Source organism: Gymnogyps californianus, chromosome 13 (genome assembly GCF_018139145.2).
Source record: "Gymnogyps californianus isolate 813 chromosome 13, ASM1813914v2, whole genome shotgun sequence".
In the NCBI taxonomy this organism is placed as follows: Eukaryota; Metazoa; Chordata; class Aves; order Accipitriformes; family Cathartidae; genus Gymnogyps; species Gymnogyps californianus.
Genome location: NC_059483.1, coordinates 363,500 through 386,027, shown reverse-complemented (window position 1 = coordinate 386,027; position 22,528 = coordinate 363,500). Strand labels below are relative to the sequence as shown.

General features: G+C 40.8%; 1 protein-coding gene across 3 annotated transcripts in view; it reads right to left on the bottom strand.

Moving 5' to 3' along the window:
* Positions 1 to 21,957, bottom strand: part of TMCC1 (transmembrane and coiled-coil domain family 1) — a 95,574-nt gene extending 73,617 nt beyond the window's left edge. The window contains exons 1-2 of one of the 3 annotated variants that reach the window (XM_050904448.1): positions 21,250 to 21,957; positions 19,962 to 19,964 (exon numbers count right to left, since the gene is read on the bottom strand). In XM_050904448.1, coding sequence (XP_050760405.1) covers positions 19,962 to 19,964; positions 21,250 to 21,795 — 549 coding nt within the window. In that variant the 5' untranslated portion in view covers positions 21,796 to 21,957. The remainder of the gene's footprint in view (positions 1 to 19,961; positions 19,965 to 21,249) is intronic. The other 2 variants (XM_050904445.1, XM_050904447.1) reach the window with 2 other exon arrangements.
* Positions 21,958 to 22,528: the final 571 nt, after the last annotated feature.

The following is a 22,528-nucleotide window of genomic DNA, read 5'->3' as shown; positions in this document are numbered from 1 at the left end:
AGTACACTTCACTGCCATGCATGGTTGCACAGTCTTGTAGAAAAACGAAGGTGACTTAGGCCAGAATATTTGCCTTGTTAAGGAAAAATGTTTTTAGCCTATTTTTAAAGTCATCAAATGACTTGGAGGCTAGAGATAGAGGAGACATTTGCAGTTGGGCCATGAAGGGTTATGAGAAGGGTCAGTGTGGTTCTCTAAATAGAACTTGATGGGAAAGTTACAAAAAGATTAAACAGAGGTGTTTATTTTATAACTGTCATCCAAAAGTAACATCTAGAGATGCATACTTCAGCACTGAAAACCTCAGCTGTGATAAGAGAGCATTATTTGGTAGCATTCTGCCCTGTAAGTGGTAACTCAGAGGTTTGAAAATGCAGAAATGTGTTCTGTACAGAGAAAGCGTTCCCTACCAGAACCTGGACTCCTTTTCAAAATACTCACTTTTCTTGGAAATACATAGACAGTACATTACCCAGTTACCAGGCCTCAATTTTACAATGACCACATAGAGCCGACAGCAAAGGAAACCAATGGGACGGAGACACTAGAAAAACCTCGTCGTGCTGGTGGAACACGTACCAGATGCTCAGGGGATTCTGCATCTAGCAGCTGCATCATTCTCCTCTCTGAACTGGGTCAGTACTTCTTGTTCTGCAGTCTGACTATATTCAGAAGCCTTGTGCATACCATTAAATTCCTACTGCAGGAAATCTATACCATCTTGAATAGTCTCCCTGTCTGGAAAGCTGCCACACTCACTGCTGTTGAGACCACCAGGCTTGTCAGCATTCCTGCGACGACATCCTCCCGGGGCTGAAAATAGCTTCTCCAAAGAACTCTCTCTCTCCATCATCTCCTGGTCTTTTTTGTGTGTTCAAAGATACACCTAGAATTTCTGTGTTTCATCTGGGAACCCAATGACCAGTCGGACAACTTGTGAAGGAAGTGCAGTCAGTCAGTAATGCAGCGTGGGAGACAAACTCCCTCCACGACCGCGTCAGAACGAAACGCTGGAACAAGGGCAGCCAGGGAAGGCTGGTCCGTCCTGCCGTTTTATCTGCCCCATCTAAACCTTCCTGTTTCCACGCTGTCTGACAGTAGATACAGGCGGCTCTGGGTAATCACCCTCCCACCCTCAGGGCTCGGTGCCAAAAGTCCCAAGGACTACCTGGTACCTCCTCTGTCCAACACTTCGGACACATAGTGCCTCAGTTTGTTCACGGACACCCATATCTCTTTTTCCCATCAGGCCGCATGGTTCAGAGTCTGGGTGAGACAGAGATATAGATAAGGGAAAGGAGCCAGCTGGCTGAAATGTAATCCACATCAGACTGAGATGGAACTGGTAGATTAGCAAAACTGATGATAGCAACATTCTCCTTTGCCTCTGCAGCCAAGGCCTCACACTCAGCATTTCCAAACTGATTTTTATGATCTGCATAGTTAATGAATGGCTCCTACTCTTATGTAGACACATGCATCTTTTTCCCTTAGTCCCCTTTCGCTGGGCTATCATAACTCTTTTTCCTAGTATTACCTTCCTACAGCAATTCATTCCTGTGTAATAGATTAATTGGTGAATTTTCCTCCCTCTATTCAGGAACATAAAACACTTAACCATTCAAAATAATCTCTCATCATGCTAACACTTCCAAAGCTGCCTATAATATATAGTACTTCTAAAGCCACAGACTAAAGAAGTAATGCAAAAGATTTGGATATACCTAGCTTCCGAAGAGATATTCTAAACAGCTTACTGCATCAGAATTCCTAGAGGCAATGGCATTAAATTATACACAGATGTATAAGTATACATAAATGTGTAATATATAGACAATCAACTACATCTGAATATTTAGCAAATATTGAAAAGTAAAAGCAGTGAGTAACAGAAAGCTTTCTATATGCAAACTGGTATAAAATGTGGCTATAAACAACAAACAGTATGTTGTGTAAATTAAAGGGAAGGAAGGATGGAAAAAAATCAGGAAATATTTTATATTTATGCTATGTGTACAGACACTCCAGTGTTATTTATCAACATAATATCCACACATGAGACTTCCATAGTTTTAATCTATTTCCACCCAAGGTATTGTCTTCATGGTTTTAAAACTTCAAGAAGCCTCCTAAAGAAACCACAGTTTTCTCCCCAACCTTTTTTTAATAAATTGGGGGGGGGTGGGGGGTGTTACAATCATCCGCTTAGTTTACTGCTGAAACAGTAAATTTTTAGTAGCAGCACTTCTATGTTAAACAAAGACGATGCAATCAAGCTTTGTGCAAGAGGGTGTACTCTCTTCTCCTAGTTCACACAAGTCCAAAATGCTTTCAGTAGAATTTAGGGCCTTATGAAGAGCTTTTCCCAACAAGTCTAGCCAAAAGGAGCGTAAAAGTAAGCATGTGCTGTGTAATCAACCCTAGCAGAAACAAAGGCAGGGACCCCGGCTGCAGCACTGCCTTAACTTAACAGGAGGCTCCACTCGGTGCCGCTGGTTCGGAATTACCCCACTGTACGTCTGCAGTTCTGCGAACTTGTCCCCACACGGGCAAGGCTTGTAACCAAATGAATGGCACATTCCACAGACAACGGGATTACAAGAGAAACTGCTGCCAGCTAATACTTCACAGTCACATGGCTTTTACGTGAATCGATCCACACACTATAAAGTGTAGCCACCTCTGCAGTGGAATGCCTCCGTTGTTCTATTCAGAGCAGCAGCCCTACACAGGTAGGCCAAAAAACTCAATTTGCTCCTCTTGTGATAGGAACACAAGTGGAACTTAGGTAAGGAGAATGTAAAAAGACCTTGGCCAGGTCACCAGCATGAATGCTTCTGTCGGCAGAAAACACATGACTTTTAGTTACAAGGAGCAGTCAAGACAATCTCATCCAGCAACCATTTAGCAATTTGAGATTTTTAAAAATTATAAAAACAGAAAGATTTCAGTCAGATTGAGAAAACACACTAACGTGACGAAACGCTGATACACTCAAGTGATCAAATGCTGCTTCTGTATATGAGGTGGCACGTTCAGATCCTTTCAGAGGGCTCTGACGAGGCTCTAGGCAAATCAGCCTTACGCAGCGCAGGGCTTCGCTGTACGCTGGCTCTTCCCGATGGCAACACAATGCCCAACAGTCTCCTGTACACATCGGCACCTCTGTCTTTGTGTACATTGCCAGATTTTTTTCTTAAAAAAAAGCTGTGGTTACAATTTTTATCAGTTAAACAAACCTGCTCAGGCATCCATGCCACTTATCAATCATAATGCTATTTCTTGAAAAGAACAGCAATCTCCCCAACCCAACAGTTGGATCAAGTATGATGCAGTGCCAGGAGCAACCCCGCTTTCACTGGCAGTTTTGTCACTGGCTTTCCCAGGGCTAACTCACTGCCCTCTGCAACCTACAGCCAAACGAAAGCAAGGCACTTGCATTCCCCGGGTGGGAAGAGTTGTCCACAACTGAAACAGCCGCCTGTCCTTCCTCCGCATTCCTCTTCGCTGTACTGCTTCTCAAGAGAGCAACGTCTCTTCCTCCCACGGAGGATGTTCAGGAGAACAACCTGTCAGTACTTACACACCCAACTTTAAACACATGCAGTTAAGAGATGGGGGCCTGTAGCAGCCGTGATGCTTTACACACAGCTCTACCCTCCCGGTCTGTATGGCTTGTGAGGGGCCAGTGGCACACATCCCCAGTGGCGGCCGATACTCTCCTGTTTATGTCTAAACCATTTCAGAGGGGACATTACTATGATCTTGGAGATACGTCTAAAAAAGTAATTCAGCAGTGTTGGAAATTCACCGATGCTTTCCATGAAAACAGCAGCTTACCATATACAATTCTTATTTCTACACAGTCCCTCTCCCAAACCCTAAGCCTGTTCTCCAGACAAGGAAAACTATTTACTTTGTTACCACATTCAGGATGGAGAAAATTCAGATTTTAGTAAAAGCCACCAAATTCTATTTTCTAATTTAAAATGAACTTGACCTAATGAACTAGTGCCTCCGCCTGATATCCTTTCATGAGAATACAAAACACAATTAGAATTTATTTTTAGTACAAAATATCTTGTAACCACTTTTCTTTTTAAAAATGCTCAGTAAGAATTGAATTTTTTGTTTTAATATCCCTCTCACTGAGGGTCTCACTGAGACCTTCTACAGCTTTTTACTTATACATCAAATTCACAGTGTTTAGCAGTTTTTTAAATTATTTTTTAGTATTATATAGGGTTAGCAGAAATATATATATATAAAAGTCAAATCAATACTTCATAAATTTAAACGAATAGGTAGATGTCTTACTGATAACCTCTTTCAGAAGGACCTGTTGGAATAACCAACAGTAGAGAAATTTTCTTACCACAGAAAGTTTGGAAGATAAAAGTTTCATGTATTCAAGCATACACATTCTCAGGATCAACCCTTTCAGTTTATTTTATATATACTTCAAAATAAAATATTTTTAAAGATACCTATACGTTCTAAATTTGTTACTATCAGCCTACAGGTTTCCATATATGACAGGGTGCAAGTTGCTTTAGGAAAACAAAATTAGATTCAAGAAAAGTGTTTGAATTTAAATAACCCAGAAGAAAAATATTTAACTAGTTTCATAATCACTTGTATTTTCCAGAAAACATTTGATTGTGTTGTTGTGTTAAGATAATTCCCTCTCTCAACCATCGCACAGACGATAAGCAGTATCTCCAAAGGCCAATTCAGTAGCTCCAACCATTCCATTTTCAGGACAGAGCAAGTGAACTGTTTCTGTGTCCATTTCCAGAAAAGTCACAGCTCCCTCTGTTGACTAAAGTGTTGCTGCCATGAGAATGCTCCGCACAGAAACCGAAGGCACCTTACAAACAGCTCTGGTTGGGTTTGGTTTGGCTTTCAAGACGCCACCGTTGTGTGAGCGGTAGGGCGATGGAGGACACCCATCCCGCACAAAGGGGAAGAGGCAGCGAGGCGCCGTCAGTAACCACTGTGCCTGCCTCTCCACCAAACCACCTCACGTACCTTCTCCTATCAAAGCCCTTCACACTCTCATATTTAAAACCAAAACACTCTCATATTTAAAAGATGTCATCCCCATTTACGAAAATCTCAAACAGCAACACACAATGACCAAGTCCATAAATAAAGTTAATGATTGAGCGGAAAATAGAAACCTACTTCCCTTACCCCAGCATCTTGGCTTTCAGGCCAATAGGGACGGCTGCTGCCGCTGCTGCTGCTGCCATTAGCATGTCTTTGCTTCACTCAGAGTACCAAACACTCCTAATTCAGGCTTCCTTGCCCACCTTATTTTAGGTGGTCTTACTTCGGGTAAGGCTCATCTGTCCTGCATACGTTCAATGCTGGCAGAAAGGAGGACATGTACATAGCACTGCTTAGATATATTTTTTTAAACTGGAAGTAAAAATTACTTCAAGTTAAAAGAAAAAGTTTTACCAGGGACCGTACTTCTGTTCCTGGCTAGCACCAGTTTGCTGCCTGAGTACAGCAAGTCTCCACTTCTCATCAGTAAAGTCACAGCCTTCCCATGTTTGTAAAATCTCCTCCCTTCCTGCACACCATGGGACCAAGAGATTAGATTAGCTCTTTTATTCAGGATCTCTGGCTGCAAACTGCACAAGGCATATGAACACAACCAGCAATGCCACAAGCCCTACTTGCTATGAGCACCCTGGCAAGAAGTGTTCCGACACCGCTGATACGTACCACTCTCCGCCACCCACTTTTTCATTCGAAAAATAGCAAATGGAGGTATAAGGGCTACTGCAACAGAAATGAAATTTTATTATTTTAACATTAATTTCCAACTAAGTTACGGTTAGAATTACCACAGAACAGCAGTTTCAGGAAGCTTCAGAAAGCACTCATGACAACTTTGCAAAAATGATTATAAATAGGATATGTACATATCGCAGTCAATCCTACAATTAGCAATGACTTGAAATGTTTTTGAGTTGCCATGGAATTTGATATTAGCACAATAACTATCATATACACTGTTGCTACAGTGAACAACAGGCAAACAAGGCATTATCTTTAACTTTGGTGACATCACCAGAGTTAAAGATAATGTGGATAAAGTTGGTTCATCGCATTTCCTAATTGCTCAAATCACCATTTTATTGAAATTGACTGCCATCCTAAGGGAGATCTGGGGATGATCATGGATAGGATTCTAATCTGGAGGATGTGAACCTGTCAAAAATACTGGTTACACAGCTCCAGTAGCTCTGCTACCAGTTTCAGCATATACATGTCTCCATAGCTTGCTTTATCATGACTCTGAACGATGTCAGCAAAAGATGTATAGCTGAGTTTTAACAGCACTGCCTACAGAAGTTTAAATTTTCAGCTTTGTAATTGAACAACCAAGTAACCGGCTGTTTGTGGAGAAAGAGGTAACCACAAATAGCATATGCTCTCAGCTGAAAAACACAGTATTGTATTACAGGGAACTTGAAGATGCACAATGCCTATTAAGACATTCTATCTATTCTCTAGTCAGTGTGGATTGTTCATCTACATTATATTTTCTATTGTCTTGGTCCATTTCATGTTGTGGTGTCAGAAAATATCCTCTTAATTCCACATTTGCTGGTATCTACTGATGCTCCCTTAACCATAATGAATGATTCTTCCCATTCTACAGCATTCACTATTATTCCCTAATACATAATACTGCAGCAAAAAGCTTTGGAAAGTGTCAGCTAATTGTATCATAAACAGTGTCTCCCTGTTACTCGGGAAGACAAAGTAGCTTGGGCAGAAAAAGGTGTTCACCACGCTGAATCTAAGCAGTGAAACCTACGGGCTTGCAAAGGGATTTCAATCTACAACACTGCATTCTTGAGCCTTGCTGTCATTTTAGTCCCTACCAGCAAAACAACTGTTACCTGTAGAGTAAAAATCAGTAACTTGAGATAAGATTAGGTATTCAGAGTAAGGACATAATCCTCAAATGACCAAACTGCACACTTGCTCAAGAAAATATTAGCAAGCTTATTATGGAAAGTTAATGTGTTTCACTTACTGTCAGTCACAAGGAATTGTTCTGACTCAAAAAAACTCAAACTACAGTAAAACATAGGTATTTATAAAAATCTATAATTACAGTGCCGCTAAATTTCTGGATGTATAAGTGTCCTTTGCAGAGGGCACTTTCCCTTATTGTTGTGCCCTGACCTACCACAAGCAAGGAGCTTCTCTGATACCCCTGGATGCAGGCTTCTAGAACACTGAGGGAAGGAAAGTCTCCCTGACCCGAGAGTGTCTGTGGGCCTTTGGAAAAAGAACTGTGCAGCAGAATCACGTCTACAATTCTCAGCTGAAAAAAATTATCTTTCTGAAATCAGACACAGAGAAAAAGTACTGCAAGTTGAAAATGAGAGAAAAACAGTTGGATTGGAAAACTTCCAAGTTAAAACCATGCTCAGCAAAAAAGTTGCAAAAAACAGGTTTACAAGGAATCTTTAAAACTCTCAGATGATCTACTGTTCTCCATGGAACTGAATTCTGGAAGAGAAAAAAAATAATGAAGAAAACTAGAAACAGCTGCCACTTTCCAAAATTAAAGACAACAATCATAGATAACACTCATACACTTGTAGATGGACAAATGTATTAACAGATTTCTAGAATTTTTGGTTCCGCTGAGATGAAGTTTAAATTATATGATAACCCAAGGAATAATACATTGTCTGGGACTGGATTAACTTACACATTGCAGCAATAGTAATAAAACTGACTAACCTTTATTTTCTTAACATAAACAGTATTCAGATTATTAACAGTTAAACAAAAAACCAAAGCGTTTTAGAGCTCCCACCGTCACTGTGTAGCCCTATAACACAGTATTGCCATCGTTACTAACATGCCGCAAGCTTTGTGCTGAGTTTGCAATGCCTCAGGACTCAGGCTTGCTCTGTCAGAACTTTTCTTGACCCACTGACAGTTTTGTTCCATTCGGTTTAGCTGTGACAGCGATTTCCCCAACTGACCGGGTGTCTATGGCTACACTGCCTCACTTGTGTTTATCATCGTGAGGTACAAACCATACTTTTATATAGACAGCAGTAGCAAGCGTTTTTTCTACATGGAACGAGATACTTACAGCTCCACAGTACTGATGTAGCATAATGAAATACAGGCCTGTATCACAACAGGAGAGGCTGTGACAAGTGGGGATGTAGGATGCGACACAGAGGAGCGCAGGCAGGGGTTGGTAAGAGATGGGGCACAGACCTCACAGCTATAAATAACTCGCCAATGGTCAGTTAAAGAAATGTAGATGTGGAGCAGCAGACAGCTGTTGGGGGCAGGGGGAGAAGAGAGAACAAAGAAACAGTATGTGATATACAGAAAAGGCACCATACATAGTAAATTTGGATGCACGTGGAGCTGCAGACCAATAAAGAAAGAGAAAGGTCTAAACGTGCGTTTGCAAACACATTAAAAAAACCCCCCAATTACCTCCTAGGGTGAGGAAGAAGAAACCATCAGCCTGAACACTGAATTCCTCCCAGTGAAGGACTCCAAATGTTCACAACCTGCTGTAATACCCACACATCTCCACCCTGACGAGAATGAAATCACCAACTGTAGGACCCAGAAAAGCAGTGGAAGGGTGAGTATAACCCAAAGAAAGGGGTTATAAACTAAGAAGCATGTGTATAACAATTTAACAGCTTTTTTTTTTTTTTTTCCCCTGCAACAATTAGGTCTGGACTAATAATGATTAGACCCTTAAGATTTCAATTATAGTAAAACTAAATTCTTGGCTCTCCTTACATATAATGTGCATCCCCTTTGCCTATAAACAAGACTTTGAGCCTAACACCACTCTTGTGCTTCACAAAGGTTACTGTTACCAGTCAGGGAAAAGCAGCGCCTGGTACAGCATGGTCTATCAGAGCAATTAAGCAACTGAAGATTAATTTCTGAGCTTGTGAAACAATCCTCAGCCTACTCCTGACCTATCTCAATCTGCAATTAAGCCATTAGGGTGACCTGCCAGTATCTTATCTTGTTGCAAGATGCAAACAATGCAACCCTATCCCCCTACAAAGCATCAACATCAGGTTGCACTTTTCTGCTGGGGGAGGAGGAGAAGAGCGTTCGCTGTCACAAGGGCTGGAGCTGCATTAGTCACAACGTGCAGCACACAGCTGTCCATTCAGATTGCTGGAAGCCCAGATCTGTAGCTCCAGGTGCTTGCAGCACCAGTTTTAAGACAGAGAATAAATTACTGTTGTCCTGAAATGCTCCTCATACACCAGTCCATCCAGGTTCTTGTACGCCTGGCTGTCAGGATACAAGTAACTCCCACTTTACCACCTACGTAAGTTGAACGGGAGAGCAAACATTACAGTATTATGTTAAGAAGATTGCTTGTTCTTTTGGGAATGGGTTAAAGCCTAAGTGATCTTTTATAGATCTAAGAAATAGTTTATAGCCACAGTAGACTTTCCACACAGTTTTAATGTTATAAAAAACTCCATCTTTTGCCTTTTCACAGGTGGTTGTCCCAGGCGTGTTGCATGGTGTTTAGGACAAAAGAATTTGTGAAAAATGTTTCTGGCAAATAAATTACTGCTTTAAGACCATTTACAGTTGGAGGGAAACTGTTCATTCTTCCACATCTTTGCTACATATACTGGAAGGGTGGCACAGTTGAATATGCTACCTTGTTTATATTAATGTGTAGTTTGTAGACCAGTGTGACTACTTGAAAAGAGTCATTATAAGTAACTAAGAAAAGCAAGCTTACTGTTATTAGGTTTTTGATACTCATGGGGTCAGCTTCATCACTGGAAAATATTGAGGAGTCTGCAAACTAAAGACTGGAAACTGTTATTCCAGAAGCATATGTAGTCATTTTTCAAAATGTGGACAGTAACAGAACATAGATTTAAGCTGTTAACCAAAATCCAAAGATATTTGAAATATTTATTAAAACTGATCATCAAAACCGAAAAGAGGATGAGGACAGAGGAAGTCCCGTCAGGACACAACAGAAGTGAAGTGAGTGGTGCCTTGGAAAGCTGCCCTATGGGGATCTCACTGCAGGACAGCAAATCCTTTTTCCCATCATTCCTGTAACCCTGAGGCAAGCAAATGGCAAACTGGAAATGTGTGGGTCTATGGAGGCAAAAAGCTGCAAATGCACGAAACAATTTGATACTAAATTAATTCAGGCTGGTCTGCCTTCTTAGCGATACCAGAAGGTGTCAGACAAGAGCTTCCACCAAATATTCCAAAACAATCCACTGTACAGAAACTCTGCATGAATAAACTGACCTCACTACCACCTTGCTCTAACACCAATGCTTGGCGTGTAACTCCAGATGACAGCAAATCATATAAGATCTCAGTGGTAAAAAACCAAAGTGTTGCACATTTGTAATGATTTCTGTTTCAATAAGATTGATTTTGTATTTTTTCCATAAAACCCTAGCAATGTCAAAAGGTTTCATTATTCCAGCGTGGAAGTCTATACAAATGCCAGTCCTTCCAGCAGAAGTGGACAGGTCTTCTACTCTTCTTTCAATTAAAGAGAGTGTGATTTCCTTCATTCTTCTGTTCCGTTATTTTAACACTCTTAATGGTTTTGCTTCTTTGAGGTAATCCTGACTTTATTCCTCCCATATCTCCGTTACCTTTTTGATCACCTACTGGCTGTTTTCCACGCTTCTGCTCCGCACATTGCTCATCTAACCTAAAGAAATGACTGGTTAAAGTGTATTTATTATCCAGATATAGCATGCCAGTAACGTTTCAAATGTCAAACAGGAGGATATAACAACTCGCCACGTGTGGGGGGGCAGGGAGGCAGATGGAGTGGACACATCAAGCACTCCTCCCCTGTCCCGAGGGAAAGACCTCCTCAGGTCATTGCACTGCACTGCTGCAAGGTGGCCACTCAGAACTGCAGGCACAGTTATTGCCTGAAAGCGCCTGAAGCATTTTTTTTCCTACTAAAATTAGGGTAAAACTTCAGGGTAACACTTGCTTTTATTGTTCATTCCCACACGTTTTCCTGCCAGCAGGGACGGGAGCAGGACATCATTCAGAAATCCCCGTCTCTTCATGAAAGCAAACATCAACCTTCAGGTAACCATCACCAGAACTAACTTCAGAGGCACTGGCTGCAATGCAATGCAGTGGTTGGGCATCGTCATTACCTTCATGGCACTGATAAAAGTTCATGCGGACACAATTTCTCACCAAAGTACTGTTACTTTTGTATCTCTGGAACCTGAATGTTGTTCTGTTTGTCCATGTCTTCACATATAACTCATTACCCCACAAGAAGCTCTGGAAGTACAGTAAACCAAAATGAGACCCATGCAGGCTCAACCATTTTCAAACCACCACAATCCTGATTTCTCAGCTCAGTGGGCTGCCTCTATGTTGTGGTTTAACCCCAGCCAGCAACTCAGCACTGCGCAGCTGCTCGCTCACTGCTCCCCGCTCCCAATGGGATAGGGAGGAGAATCGGGGAAAAAAGTAAAACTCATGGGTTGAGATAAGAACAGTTCAATAATTAAAGTAAAATATAATACTATCAATAATAATGAAATATAATAACAGTAATAATAATAATAGTAATCAAAAGGAATATAACAAAAAAGGGGGAAAAAAAGAAAAAATAGAAATAAAACTCAAGGAAAAAACCCGAAGTGATGCACAACGCAGTTGCTCCCCACCCGCTGACCGATGCCCCAGCAGCAATCCGCCCCTCCCGGCCAACTCCCCCCAGTTTATATACTGGGCATGACATTCCATGGTATGGAATACCCCTTTGGCTAGTTCGGGTCAGCTGTCCTGGCCGTGCTCCCTCCCAGCTCCTTGCACACCTGCTTGGTTTTTAGCATGGGAAACTGAAAAGTCCTTGACTTAGGATAAGCGCTACTGAGCAACAACTAAACCATCAGTGTGTTATCAACATCATTCTCACACTAAATCCAAAACACCAGCTACTAAGAAGAAAATTAACTCTATTCCAGCCGAAACTAAGACACTCTACAAGAAAAGATTTATGCAAAAATATTTAAATTTAGACTGCTTGACATACAAGACCAAGTGAAGTACCATGGTAAGACTTTAATTATTACATTATTTTCCATGCTATGACAATCTCATTTCTCAGTTTCTATACAAAGCCTGACAACATGCAGCAGGATTATTACACATGCAAATGCATGTAAATGAGGTGTTAGAACAAATCCAATCTGTGCTTTTGGGATAACACTTTGCCCTTCTATTTCAACAACAAATTGAGAGAACAGAGAAGGAAACAATACTGTGAACTAAAAATATTTTGTGTGCAGAGGATTATTAAGAATTTACTCTCCCTTACGCCACAAAGTACTCCATGTCCTTAATTCCCACTGGGAGCAGAGGATCTCAGCACCACACAGAATCAGGCTCATCCAGTACGCATTATTTTGGAGAACCATAAAAACACGAGTTAACACTTACAACATCAACCAATTTACAAGCAAAGTTAAAACAGTACCACAGTTCTCAAAGTTTACCTGAAAGGGACTATCCCACCCCATGATAAACCCTGACAGCTGCCCCAGACTTAACCCTGTTCTTCACATAAACTAGTGCTGTAAAGATTTTATTATGCTTTTGTTTGTATGGTGAGAGAACCTCTTTGAAACTGTATCAACACACTAAGCAGGTAGCTCTATTGCCTTTGTAAGCAGCAGTGACAGTGCACTAAATGCTTCAGTCTGACCCAGTACCTGGGCAACTCGCTACCTCGCTGAGTCTCGACCTTGTTCGAGCGGCTTTGCAGAACAAACAAGAAATAAAGACTCTTGTTTCCAAAATTTTGCAGCATCCACACATAAAACATGGGGAGGGAAAAGAAAAAAAAATACAAACCAACCAAGCAAAAACCCCTCTTGGGTTAACGATACAATATTTTGAGGAGATTAACCTCCTAAGCTTCCTGGCAGTGTGTTTAGTGTGGGGGATGTAACAGGGTTATCAGCATGAAAAGGGACAGGTAGGAGTATCTAATCAGGAGACAGCTGAAAACTGACCCCGTCACGTGAAATAAGCAGGCTGGAGAAAGAAGCAGCTCCTGGAAAATGAAGAATGAAGCCTAATGAGAAGTCTGTGGCACGCCAGAAACTCTGGATCAGGAGTGAAAGACAGACACTGACTGTAGGTATTTTTAAAAATGCAATATCAATTATAAAATTGTGCCCGGCGCATGAAGAAAGAAGACTTCAGTCTGGCTCATATAGTTGGAACAAACATACCAGAAAAAGAAAAAAAGGGGGGGGGGGGGGGGCAGGAGGGTGGAAATGGTGATAAGATAGGAGCATGGCAGTAGATGAGGGCTTTCAGAAATTTACACAGTCGAAGACAGAATAGAGATCAGACCAGAAAATATCAGTACCATATCTGTTTAGCCTCTTTTCCTGGCAAGAACTTGCACTCAGCACTCGTGCATGGCAGGCAGGCAGGCATGAGAAACTTCTTCCCCGCGAGGGGACTCTGAAGAGCAGGTGGGAGAACGCAGGTTCCAAGATCTGCTTCAGGTCTTTCCTGGTCTGAGGCGTCCTGGCCTTTCACAGCTGCCCCATGCCACTGTGGCCTGAGTTTCTAAGTATACCAGGAAATTTAATCACAAACTTTCTCTTTCACTTTTGCCACTTACCTCATCGACCTGGCCATGCTGATAAAGATAAGGGGTTTTTTTCCTTTTCCAAACTGTATCTCAGATACAGCACCTAGTGTTAAAAAGCAAGCGTAACAGTTTCCAGCAGGACCAACTGAACAAGCAAATAAATCGCAAACATTAAACAAACTCAGAACAGCATTTATGTAGGCAGAGTGAGCACAAACTTAAATCACTGTGCAGCCTCGCCTCGCACAGAAGGATGAAGCTCAGGGCTTGATTGCGCAGAAAATGGAAGATATGGAAATAGTCTGGATGTGTTCAACAGGTCTTAAGCTTCAGTAGTGAACTCTAGACAGAAGCACGTGGGCTCCTGCTCATCCATGCTTCACAAATACATTTGCAACAGGTAAGGTTCCTGCCGTTCCAATAAGAAGCACTGACAATTTCACAGCAGCCCACAAGGGCTTTTACAAGCCTCTAATAAAATACAATTGAATGCTAATTTCTCAGCAATCCAAGTCTGCTGACCTCCTACATCTACATGTAACAAAATCTTCTGCAGTCACAGGCAAATCTTAGACTTAATAACCACAGACACTGTGCAGCATAATGCTATAGCAGCATAGCTATAGGATGCTGTCTTGCTGACAGAATGCATTGCCACTAATTTCAACATACCATAGTGCAACAACAAATCATTACAAGAGAACAAGATGTCCATTACTTTTTCCAAACGACAGAAATCTGAACACTGGGAGGAAAATAAAGAAAGAAGGGAAAGCAGAGCAGGAATTTCTGCTACAAGAGCAGTACCAACCACAGCGGTAGAGATGAACGCCTGGGCAACGCGGGAGGAGCGAGGCACTGGAAGCAGCCTTGTACAGTTTGCCACCAATATCTGATGGGGGCAGAAGAGCTCCACAATAGATGGCAGACATCTACTGCAGACAAAAATAGGCTACATCACGACAGCGATAAGTACCAGCAGATCAAATGATGACAGAAGACATGAATCAGAAAAATGAGAATTATGTTGCTTGACTACAATTCCTATGTTATGCAGTTTTTGTCATTATTAAATCACAGCTTTTCCATTATATACGTTGTTTCTTTGTCCTTGTAGCTTGTATAGCCCATATGTTCACAACAGATGGATCAACGCTGTAGCTCAGTGATATTTTTCTAATTATAGTTGGATTTATGAAATTCTTAAAGAATTTCAAAGGAAATACTCCCTGCTGAGGCGAGGTGAACCAGCATATCTTCACTGTCATCAGCAAACACCAAAAATCAAGGAAGTTAAATTGGTAGTGTTTTATTAAAAAAAGGCAAACTTATTTAAAAGATAAGATCATGAAGAGCTGAAAGAGACAAATAGGCAAAGTCTTGAGAAAGCGAATATGAAACAAACAAAAAAATCAAGGGAAGATTTGCTGTATACATGATCCATACAGAAGGTTTGCTGTATACACGATCCATACAGACTCGAGTAGAACCCAGCGGTCCAGAGGAGACTCAACCCTGATCACTGAATGCTATCTGCCAGATACTTTAAATAAATTATTTCTATTTCTTAAGCTTCATTAAATAATGTAGTCTCAATGAGATTAAATAAATTAGGAAAAATTAGGGTTAAAGTAATGCTGTGTGAAACAACTTCAGATGTCTCCTAACAAAGACAGTGTTTAAAGTTTGAGTTCACACTTAACTTCATCTCTGTTGCATTTAAGTCTGCTCTAATAATTTCAGATTTTACCTGGCTCTTCACTGACTCCATCATTCGAATTGTGTTGCAACTAATTTTGCAATGCAAACTGTTGAACAAAGAGTTATAGTTTTAGCAATTCAGCAATTCATGAATTTAGTCAAAAATTACGACAGTGTAGCAGACTGAATGCTAAGCTGGCTTCTCAAATGCCAAAAACACTGATGTCTTATCAGGTTGATTTAACAAATGGCTGCATCATACTTCCCTGATTTCACTCAATCATAAACCAAGAAGCTCAGCTAGTAATCATGTCAGTGATTTAAAATTTACATGTAGCTGATTTTTAAATGCATTACATCTTTATACTGTAAAGTCAGTAAAAGCTGTCATATGTTATTTAAAGATGTATAATCATCTGCACTTAACCTGAGAGTTGTCTACCATTAATTTGTAACTTCAAGTGGAATCAACACACTTTAAGCCTAATACCTACAGACACATGCCATCGCTAAGATAGCATGTCTCAGACTGGAATAACTGCAAGGTATTATGTTAATATGGCAACACACAGTGCTTTTCACAGAATATCGAACAGACAACATTCTGTCCTTTGTGAAAAAAACCAGCATTTGTATTTTCCAATTTTTACTGTGTGTTTCCTATGCAAGTTAAGTCAAGGACAGCTCACATGACTATTACAGCTCCCCAAATTATGCAGATTTCATAGCAATACTGCAGAAGTCTTAGTCTTTCTAGCTCTTGCAGGGGGGAATAGAGATTCCCACTTTTTGAGGTGTAGGGTTGCACTGAGCTCCTGAATAACTCTTCCAATTCTTGTGCCACATTGTGAGACAGCGCTGTTACCAGCTATAGATACATTTACAATTTATGCACACATCATCTTCTGTGAAGATATGAGGAAGTTTCAGGCAGGACTGGGATGAGGAAAGATTGTATCTGAGATTACTTAATCCCATAGTCTTTTTGATAAAAGAAAAAAAAAATTACATCACATGAAAGTACAACTGCAGAATGCTGAAAAAGGCGAACAATGGGTCATCTAATTGCATCTTGAATGTAATGCTGTTAAACAGCCATATTTATCTTGTAATTTTACATGTGTAAGTAAGTGCACAGCCAGAATCAGTACTGCCTCAGCTTGAGTGCATACTCAAGCATGTCAAATCTCTGAAGTAAACTGTAGCTTATACAACTCAAGGCTTTTGCCTGTAGCTTAATTACAAAAGGCTGATGAGTCTGAGGGCAGTAAAGGTTTCTGAGCCCACTTAAGACTACGCACAATGAAGAAAGTTCCTGTTTTGTCATATCTCTGGGCAGAATGTTATAGTTATATTTAACAAAAGCCAATAATCAAGCATAAACACTCAAACACTGAAATTACAATAATGCTAAAGGAAAGCAGGAACACATATTTTCCTTTAGAAAACTTGACTAAACTAAGAACAAACTTCAGAGCTGCTTTAGCTATGTTTTTTACTTGGTTCAGTTAAAAAAAAATTTCTGTGCTCTCATTTTAAGTCTTTGTTCACCAAAGAAAACATGCAAGAGTAATATTGAAACTAACAGCAGTCAAAAGAATGGGTAAACTTTACACATAGCTACAAAATACTTCTTTAAGAAAATAAAAATGTACTTTGCAAGAAGATTGGTATTAGAGAGTTTTAGAGTTGCCATGATACCTAAATTTGTTTTGTTATATGGTCCTCTGGCTTCTTCATCAACATGAACTATTTGAAATAAAATACCTGTAATAAAAAATTCCCTTTTCTGAGCAATCTGAAATCCTGCTGACTCTTTGTTTTTGCAACTCAAAGGGCCTTCACAAATGCTATCCCAGTTCATAGCTACATTTCTGGAAGCAACTGAACGGGTTGCTAAAAAGCAGTACTGCTCCCTACTTGAATAGATGATACTAAGTCTTAAATCTTTCACCAACACTGCTGTTCTCATTAAAGAAATGCATTATTTATTGTGTGTCTCGATCAGTTACTACCTCCTGCTGAACAGCTCTTTCCCTCCGCCCAGGTAGGGTCTTGTTAGCTAGGAAGTGTCGTTTAAGTACCATCTATGCTACAAATGGGAATAGATTTATGAGTGAAGAAAGCACATACATGACAACAGAGGCAAAGCCAGGACTCCAGTGAACTCATGACAAGTCTTTCACTTTCACGTTACAGGAATGAAATACCTTTACAGAATGAAGCGACCAGTAAGCAAGATTTTATTTATTCTACTTTATAGAGAAGACAACATTTTTTATTTCTGTGCAGCTATTTTTCATCAGTTTTTCTTTTTTTTTTTTTTAGGTGATCTAAAAGAGAATTAAGTGAGATTTTAAGAAATACACATAACAAGAATGGAAAAATAAATCCAACAAATCTCAGAGCCCTGTCAACAAATGTTGCAGCATTCCCAAAGTGTTTATTTGGATTCTATCTACAAATGCACCCACAGTTTCCAGAACGCGCATTAGAAAGCAATTCCCAATTAGAACAGAGGAACTGGAGGGCTCAGGTTAAGGAGGGTGAGGTATTACATCCCGAAGCAGCACGCATGCTCTGGATCATGCAAGAGAAGGGAGCTATGCTGAAGTGCATTAACTTCATTTCCACCGTTTCCCTCAGCCCCATGACAAAGGGTTCCCACCCTTCAGGCACACACCAGAGAGGTACAAGTACCACTAAGAAAGGAAAACATGAACATTGCTAGAACAGCTGATTCCCTCCCTCTTGCTCATATGCATAGGAGAGATTGCTGCTGTCACTTTCTTGCAATAGCTGTTTGTAAGCAAGCAAGCTACACTTAAAAACCCCAAGTATATCAGATTTTCCATTCTCATGTTCCAAAGGTTTTTAAAAGATTCATTTCTGTCCAGGTCCATCAGGAACTCTAGCCACTCTTGACCCTTGCTCTTCCAAAAGCTTATGTTATAGTCACAGTCCAGGGGGCTATGCTCCAGATGCAATCCAGGGATTGCTGGTCCAACGGTCTCATTGCCTGTCCCCTTTTCTCCCCATTACATCCATCAGTTCATTACCACAAAGGAAAATCCTCTTGGGCAAAACCTAAATTTGAGGTCAGCTCAGGTACACTGTAAATGCTGTACAAAGCTTCTCCACCAGACCAAAATACCCAAATTAGACGTCAGACAAAGGTGTATTTCCCCAAAGCGTGACGAAAAAGCAAGGCAGCACTTCCTTGGTTATGTCACTTCAGACCCATAGTATACATCTTTATTGTCTGCCGGAAAAATGGTGCAATATGCAAATATTAAAAAGCAGCTGGAAATTCACTGAACTCTACAGAGGGACAACTGGTCAGAGAGGTCTCTGGATGGTTTAGCCCCCAAAGAAGGCCTTTCCTCACATGCATTTCATTTTCCTCTTTCAGACTCCAGTCCCCTCCCTTCTCTCTTAAATACGGAGGGGAGAAAGCCTGAACAGCCCCTTTTCCTCAAGGCACAGGGCATGAGGACCGTCCAGCTGAGGACACGGCAAACAGCAACGAGAACTGCTCTCACATCCACCTCCGAGATGAATACTTGGGTTAAGGAGCAGAACAGCCACCGTTCATAGAAAATGCTTCTCTATGGCATGCTTCTCAATGGGAAGAACAGCTACAGTCGCTGCTCCTCAGTAACCAAGGGCCATTATCTACCAAAACCTGACTCCTAAATTTTTTCTCACACATAGCAGATGATGTAGCAGAATGCAGTTACTATCAGATTAACAGTTCTCATTTTTCCAGTCACTCCTGCCAAGTGATCCAATTCATCCAGGCCAGTGGTTTCCAAACTTTGATTGCACACCCCTATCAGTAAAAAATTTTTGAGCATGGACTGCCAATACATGTATATTTATTTATAAGCTATACACATGTACTACTGAACTAATACAATATAAAACATACACAAAAATATAAATTAAAAAGGAAAAGAAAGATAAAACAAACATAATTTCAAAAAATTTTTACTTACTAATGGTACAAAAAATATCTCCTTCCCACACTCCAATGGATTGTCTTGCGCATACCCTACTTTGGAGCCCACTGATCTAGGCGAAGGTGGTAACATTTCATCAGACCAGCTGACACAGTGGGGAGAAAGGACACCTCACTCCAGGTCTTTTCCCACATTCACCTAGTATGTTTAGGCCTGTTCAATCTCCCTGCTCATACACTAAGTAAAGGAACTACAGTTTTAAACCAACAAACCAGAGCTTGCTTCATAAACTTAAGTTGCTGGATTGGGGTACAAACTTGGAAAACTATCAACTTTCCCCAAAATTCTCTTGAAACAAAGATCATGAGTTCACTCACAATGAAAAGAGAGCCGGTAAGCAAATAAACCTGAAGCTGTTAAGAGGGCTCTTCTTGAGGCCTCTTAATGGCTCAATTGGCATGGCTCAATTGCAAAGTTAACCCATCCTGGGAGAGCGTACACTTTTCCTAACTACTTTATTACTATTTCTATTCTTTTAACTGTTGGCAAGAAACAAAAACCTCAGATACAGCTCCAGGCAGACTCCTTCAATGCTTCTCCCAAGAGGAAACTTTACTCACTGCCTTAGAATGATATTGGATTTTACACTAATACTTTTTAATTACCATCTGTAAATGCAGGCTATGCTAATTTCTGGATGACTATCAGGGAAATACATTGAAAGCATATTATACCACCGAATACTCTGAAAAGGTTTTCACTTGGAGTATTTCAAAGTAGGCTTCAAGGGGAGGAACACAATGTACAACAAGGGAACAACCTTGCTGCAGAGGCAAGGTGAGGCTACCTCCAGATGACTGAGGCGATCTTATTGGGCCCCAATCCATCGCCATCTAGCCAACATCAAAGAAACTGTAGTATATGAGAAGAAATTTTCATAACAAAAAATCTACGTAAGCTTCAGGACTGTGCTATCTCAACAGCATCAAACACTAGCAGGATTGTTTCTCTTGGTCCAAGAGTCATGGTCAGACCCTGTTTAATTAAGAGCATACGAACCAGAAATCAGTTTCACAGTCCTTCCTATCTTTATCAAAGAGTTTGTCCTCCAATGAACAAGCCTGCAAAGAACTTTAGGAAAATGTAGGTTATAGCTACAGTTAAATCAGAAATCTAGTTTTTCAAAAAAAGGGGTGCTTCAACTAAATTGATCTGGGAAAGAGGAGAGATAGTAAGACAAACACTACTTCTTGGTATCATCAATAAGCCGATATGCATAGCTTTGCAAGAACATGTCACAGAACAGAGACTGTCATTTTGGTGAACATGTTTTCCACACAGGCTAGACAAACTAAAAGACAGCAGTGATCCCAAATCAGAACAGCAGCCAGGCTGATCTAAATCAGATTCAGTCAACCTGGCACTGCAGTTCAGTTGCAGGCTGCAGCCAGCATTCCCGGAGCCTCTTGACAGCACTATTCACTCAAACTGGAATTCCTCACTTTTATAAAATACACAATAAAACAAGAGGGGAAGAAAAAAGCCACCCATGTAAATGCAAGGTTTTGTTGCAGGAACTAGATAACAGCTGCTAAAGAGGACTACTCTGGCTGCTGCTCTTTCCATCACTCCTTGTTTGACTGTGGTGTGCCATCCAACCAACCTGATGTGTTTCAAAAGTAGCTCTCATTTCACTGATCAAATACATATAAAATAAGCCACCTGCCATGTGAGAAAATGACTAATGCTTGCATCTTTTAAGCTCTTTGCTTCACCACTGAAGAAGCTTTTGAACACAGTAGCATTAGTGTTTGCTGAAAGAAACTTGCTTTTAAAAACAAGATTCAAAAGGCTTAAGAAAACATAGAAGGAGATGATAAAGACCAAAGGTAAATCTGAGTAACTTACTGCTGCTGCTGTGGCCTCCTCTCCACCTACACAGATAGAAGACGCAATCTCCATCACGGACAAGTTTGTGGGAGCATCTGTAGTAGATGACGATCTGGGCCGACCTGACTGAATATCTTGGGCAGACCTCCTGTTGATCTGCGGGCTTCCTTTCGGGGCATCCGCCTTGCCCCGCCTGCTGTGCAGGCTCGTCCCTCTCTTCATTTTAGGTGGCACTCTAATCTGCTGAAGCACCCGGTTCAGAGCTGTGGGGTGGGTGGAGACACCATCAATTTCAGCACAGACGCTTTGGCTTTCCAAATCCATGTCAGGCTCCAGATCAGCCTGAGCTTGCTGAACATCATGTGGAGAAACGGACGACCTCCTGCGCTGATGCTGGAAAAGGTGCTTCAAGCCTTGACCAATCACATTAATGTTCTCCAAAGCATTATGGGTTATTTTGGATAATTTTTGCTCTGATTCATGTTGTTTTTTGGTCTCTTGATCTTGGGATTTGCCTCCAGGATCAGGGTCATCACACAACTGTTCAGTGCCAGAGGGCTCCATTGATGACACCCAATAGGTTTATTTGACTATTCATACATAAGTACGTCCCCTGTCTTTAAAAGGCTTGTGTTTGTTTTAAAAATGCCAAGATTGTCAGCCAATTAGGTGTGCAATTGCTTCAAGAGTGACTACACATGCAGCTGTGCCACGGTGATCTCATGCTTATCTAATGTTAAACAAAAGAGTCATTATTATACATCCATGCAGAAAGTAGTGGGTTAAAGAATCCAATGCGCAAAACATGCCATTAACAAAACAAAATGTATCAGTTTTCCAAGCATCCCTCCATGTGGTATTAGTTGCATCTAGGCTGTATGCAGAAGCCAAAGCTTGTATGAGAGAAGTCATTCATCGCCTAGGGGAAGAAGCCCAGCACAAAGGGTATAGGAAAGCAAGAAAGGTAAACAAGCTGTTCAAAAGGGGGAGAAGCAAGGAGAAACCAGTGGGGTTTTGTTTATTAAGAACAAGCCCATAATAATATCTAACAGAACATGAGGTTAAACTTCTGAAGAGCATGTTAGTCTCTTTGGCAGAATTAATTTTGTTCCTTGACAAAGATCTGACATTTTGTGCTTCAAATGTAATGTCTGCTCTGCCTACCTGATTCTCCTGCAGAATGCCTAACTTCACAGTATTTAATATATGCAAGAAAACAGAACATTTCCAAATCAGTTATGCATTTCCAAATAGTAAGAAATGGCTTATTACTGCCAACATCCGCTGATGGCACTGG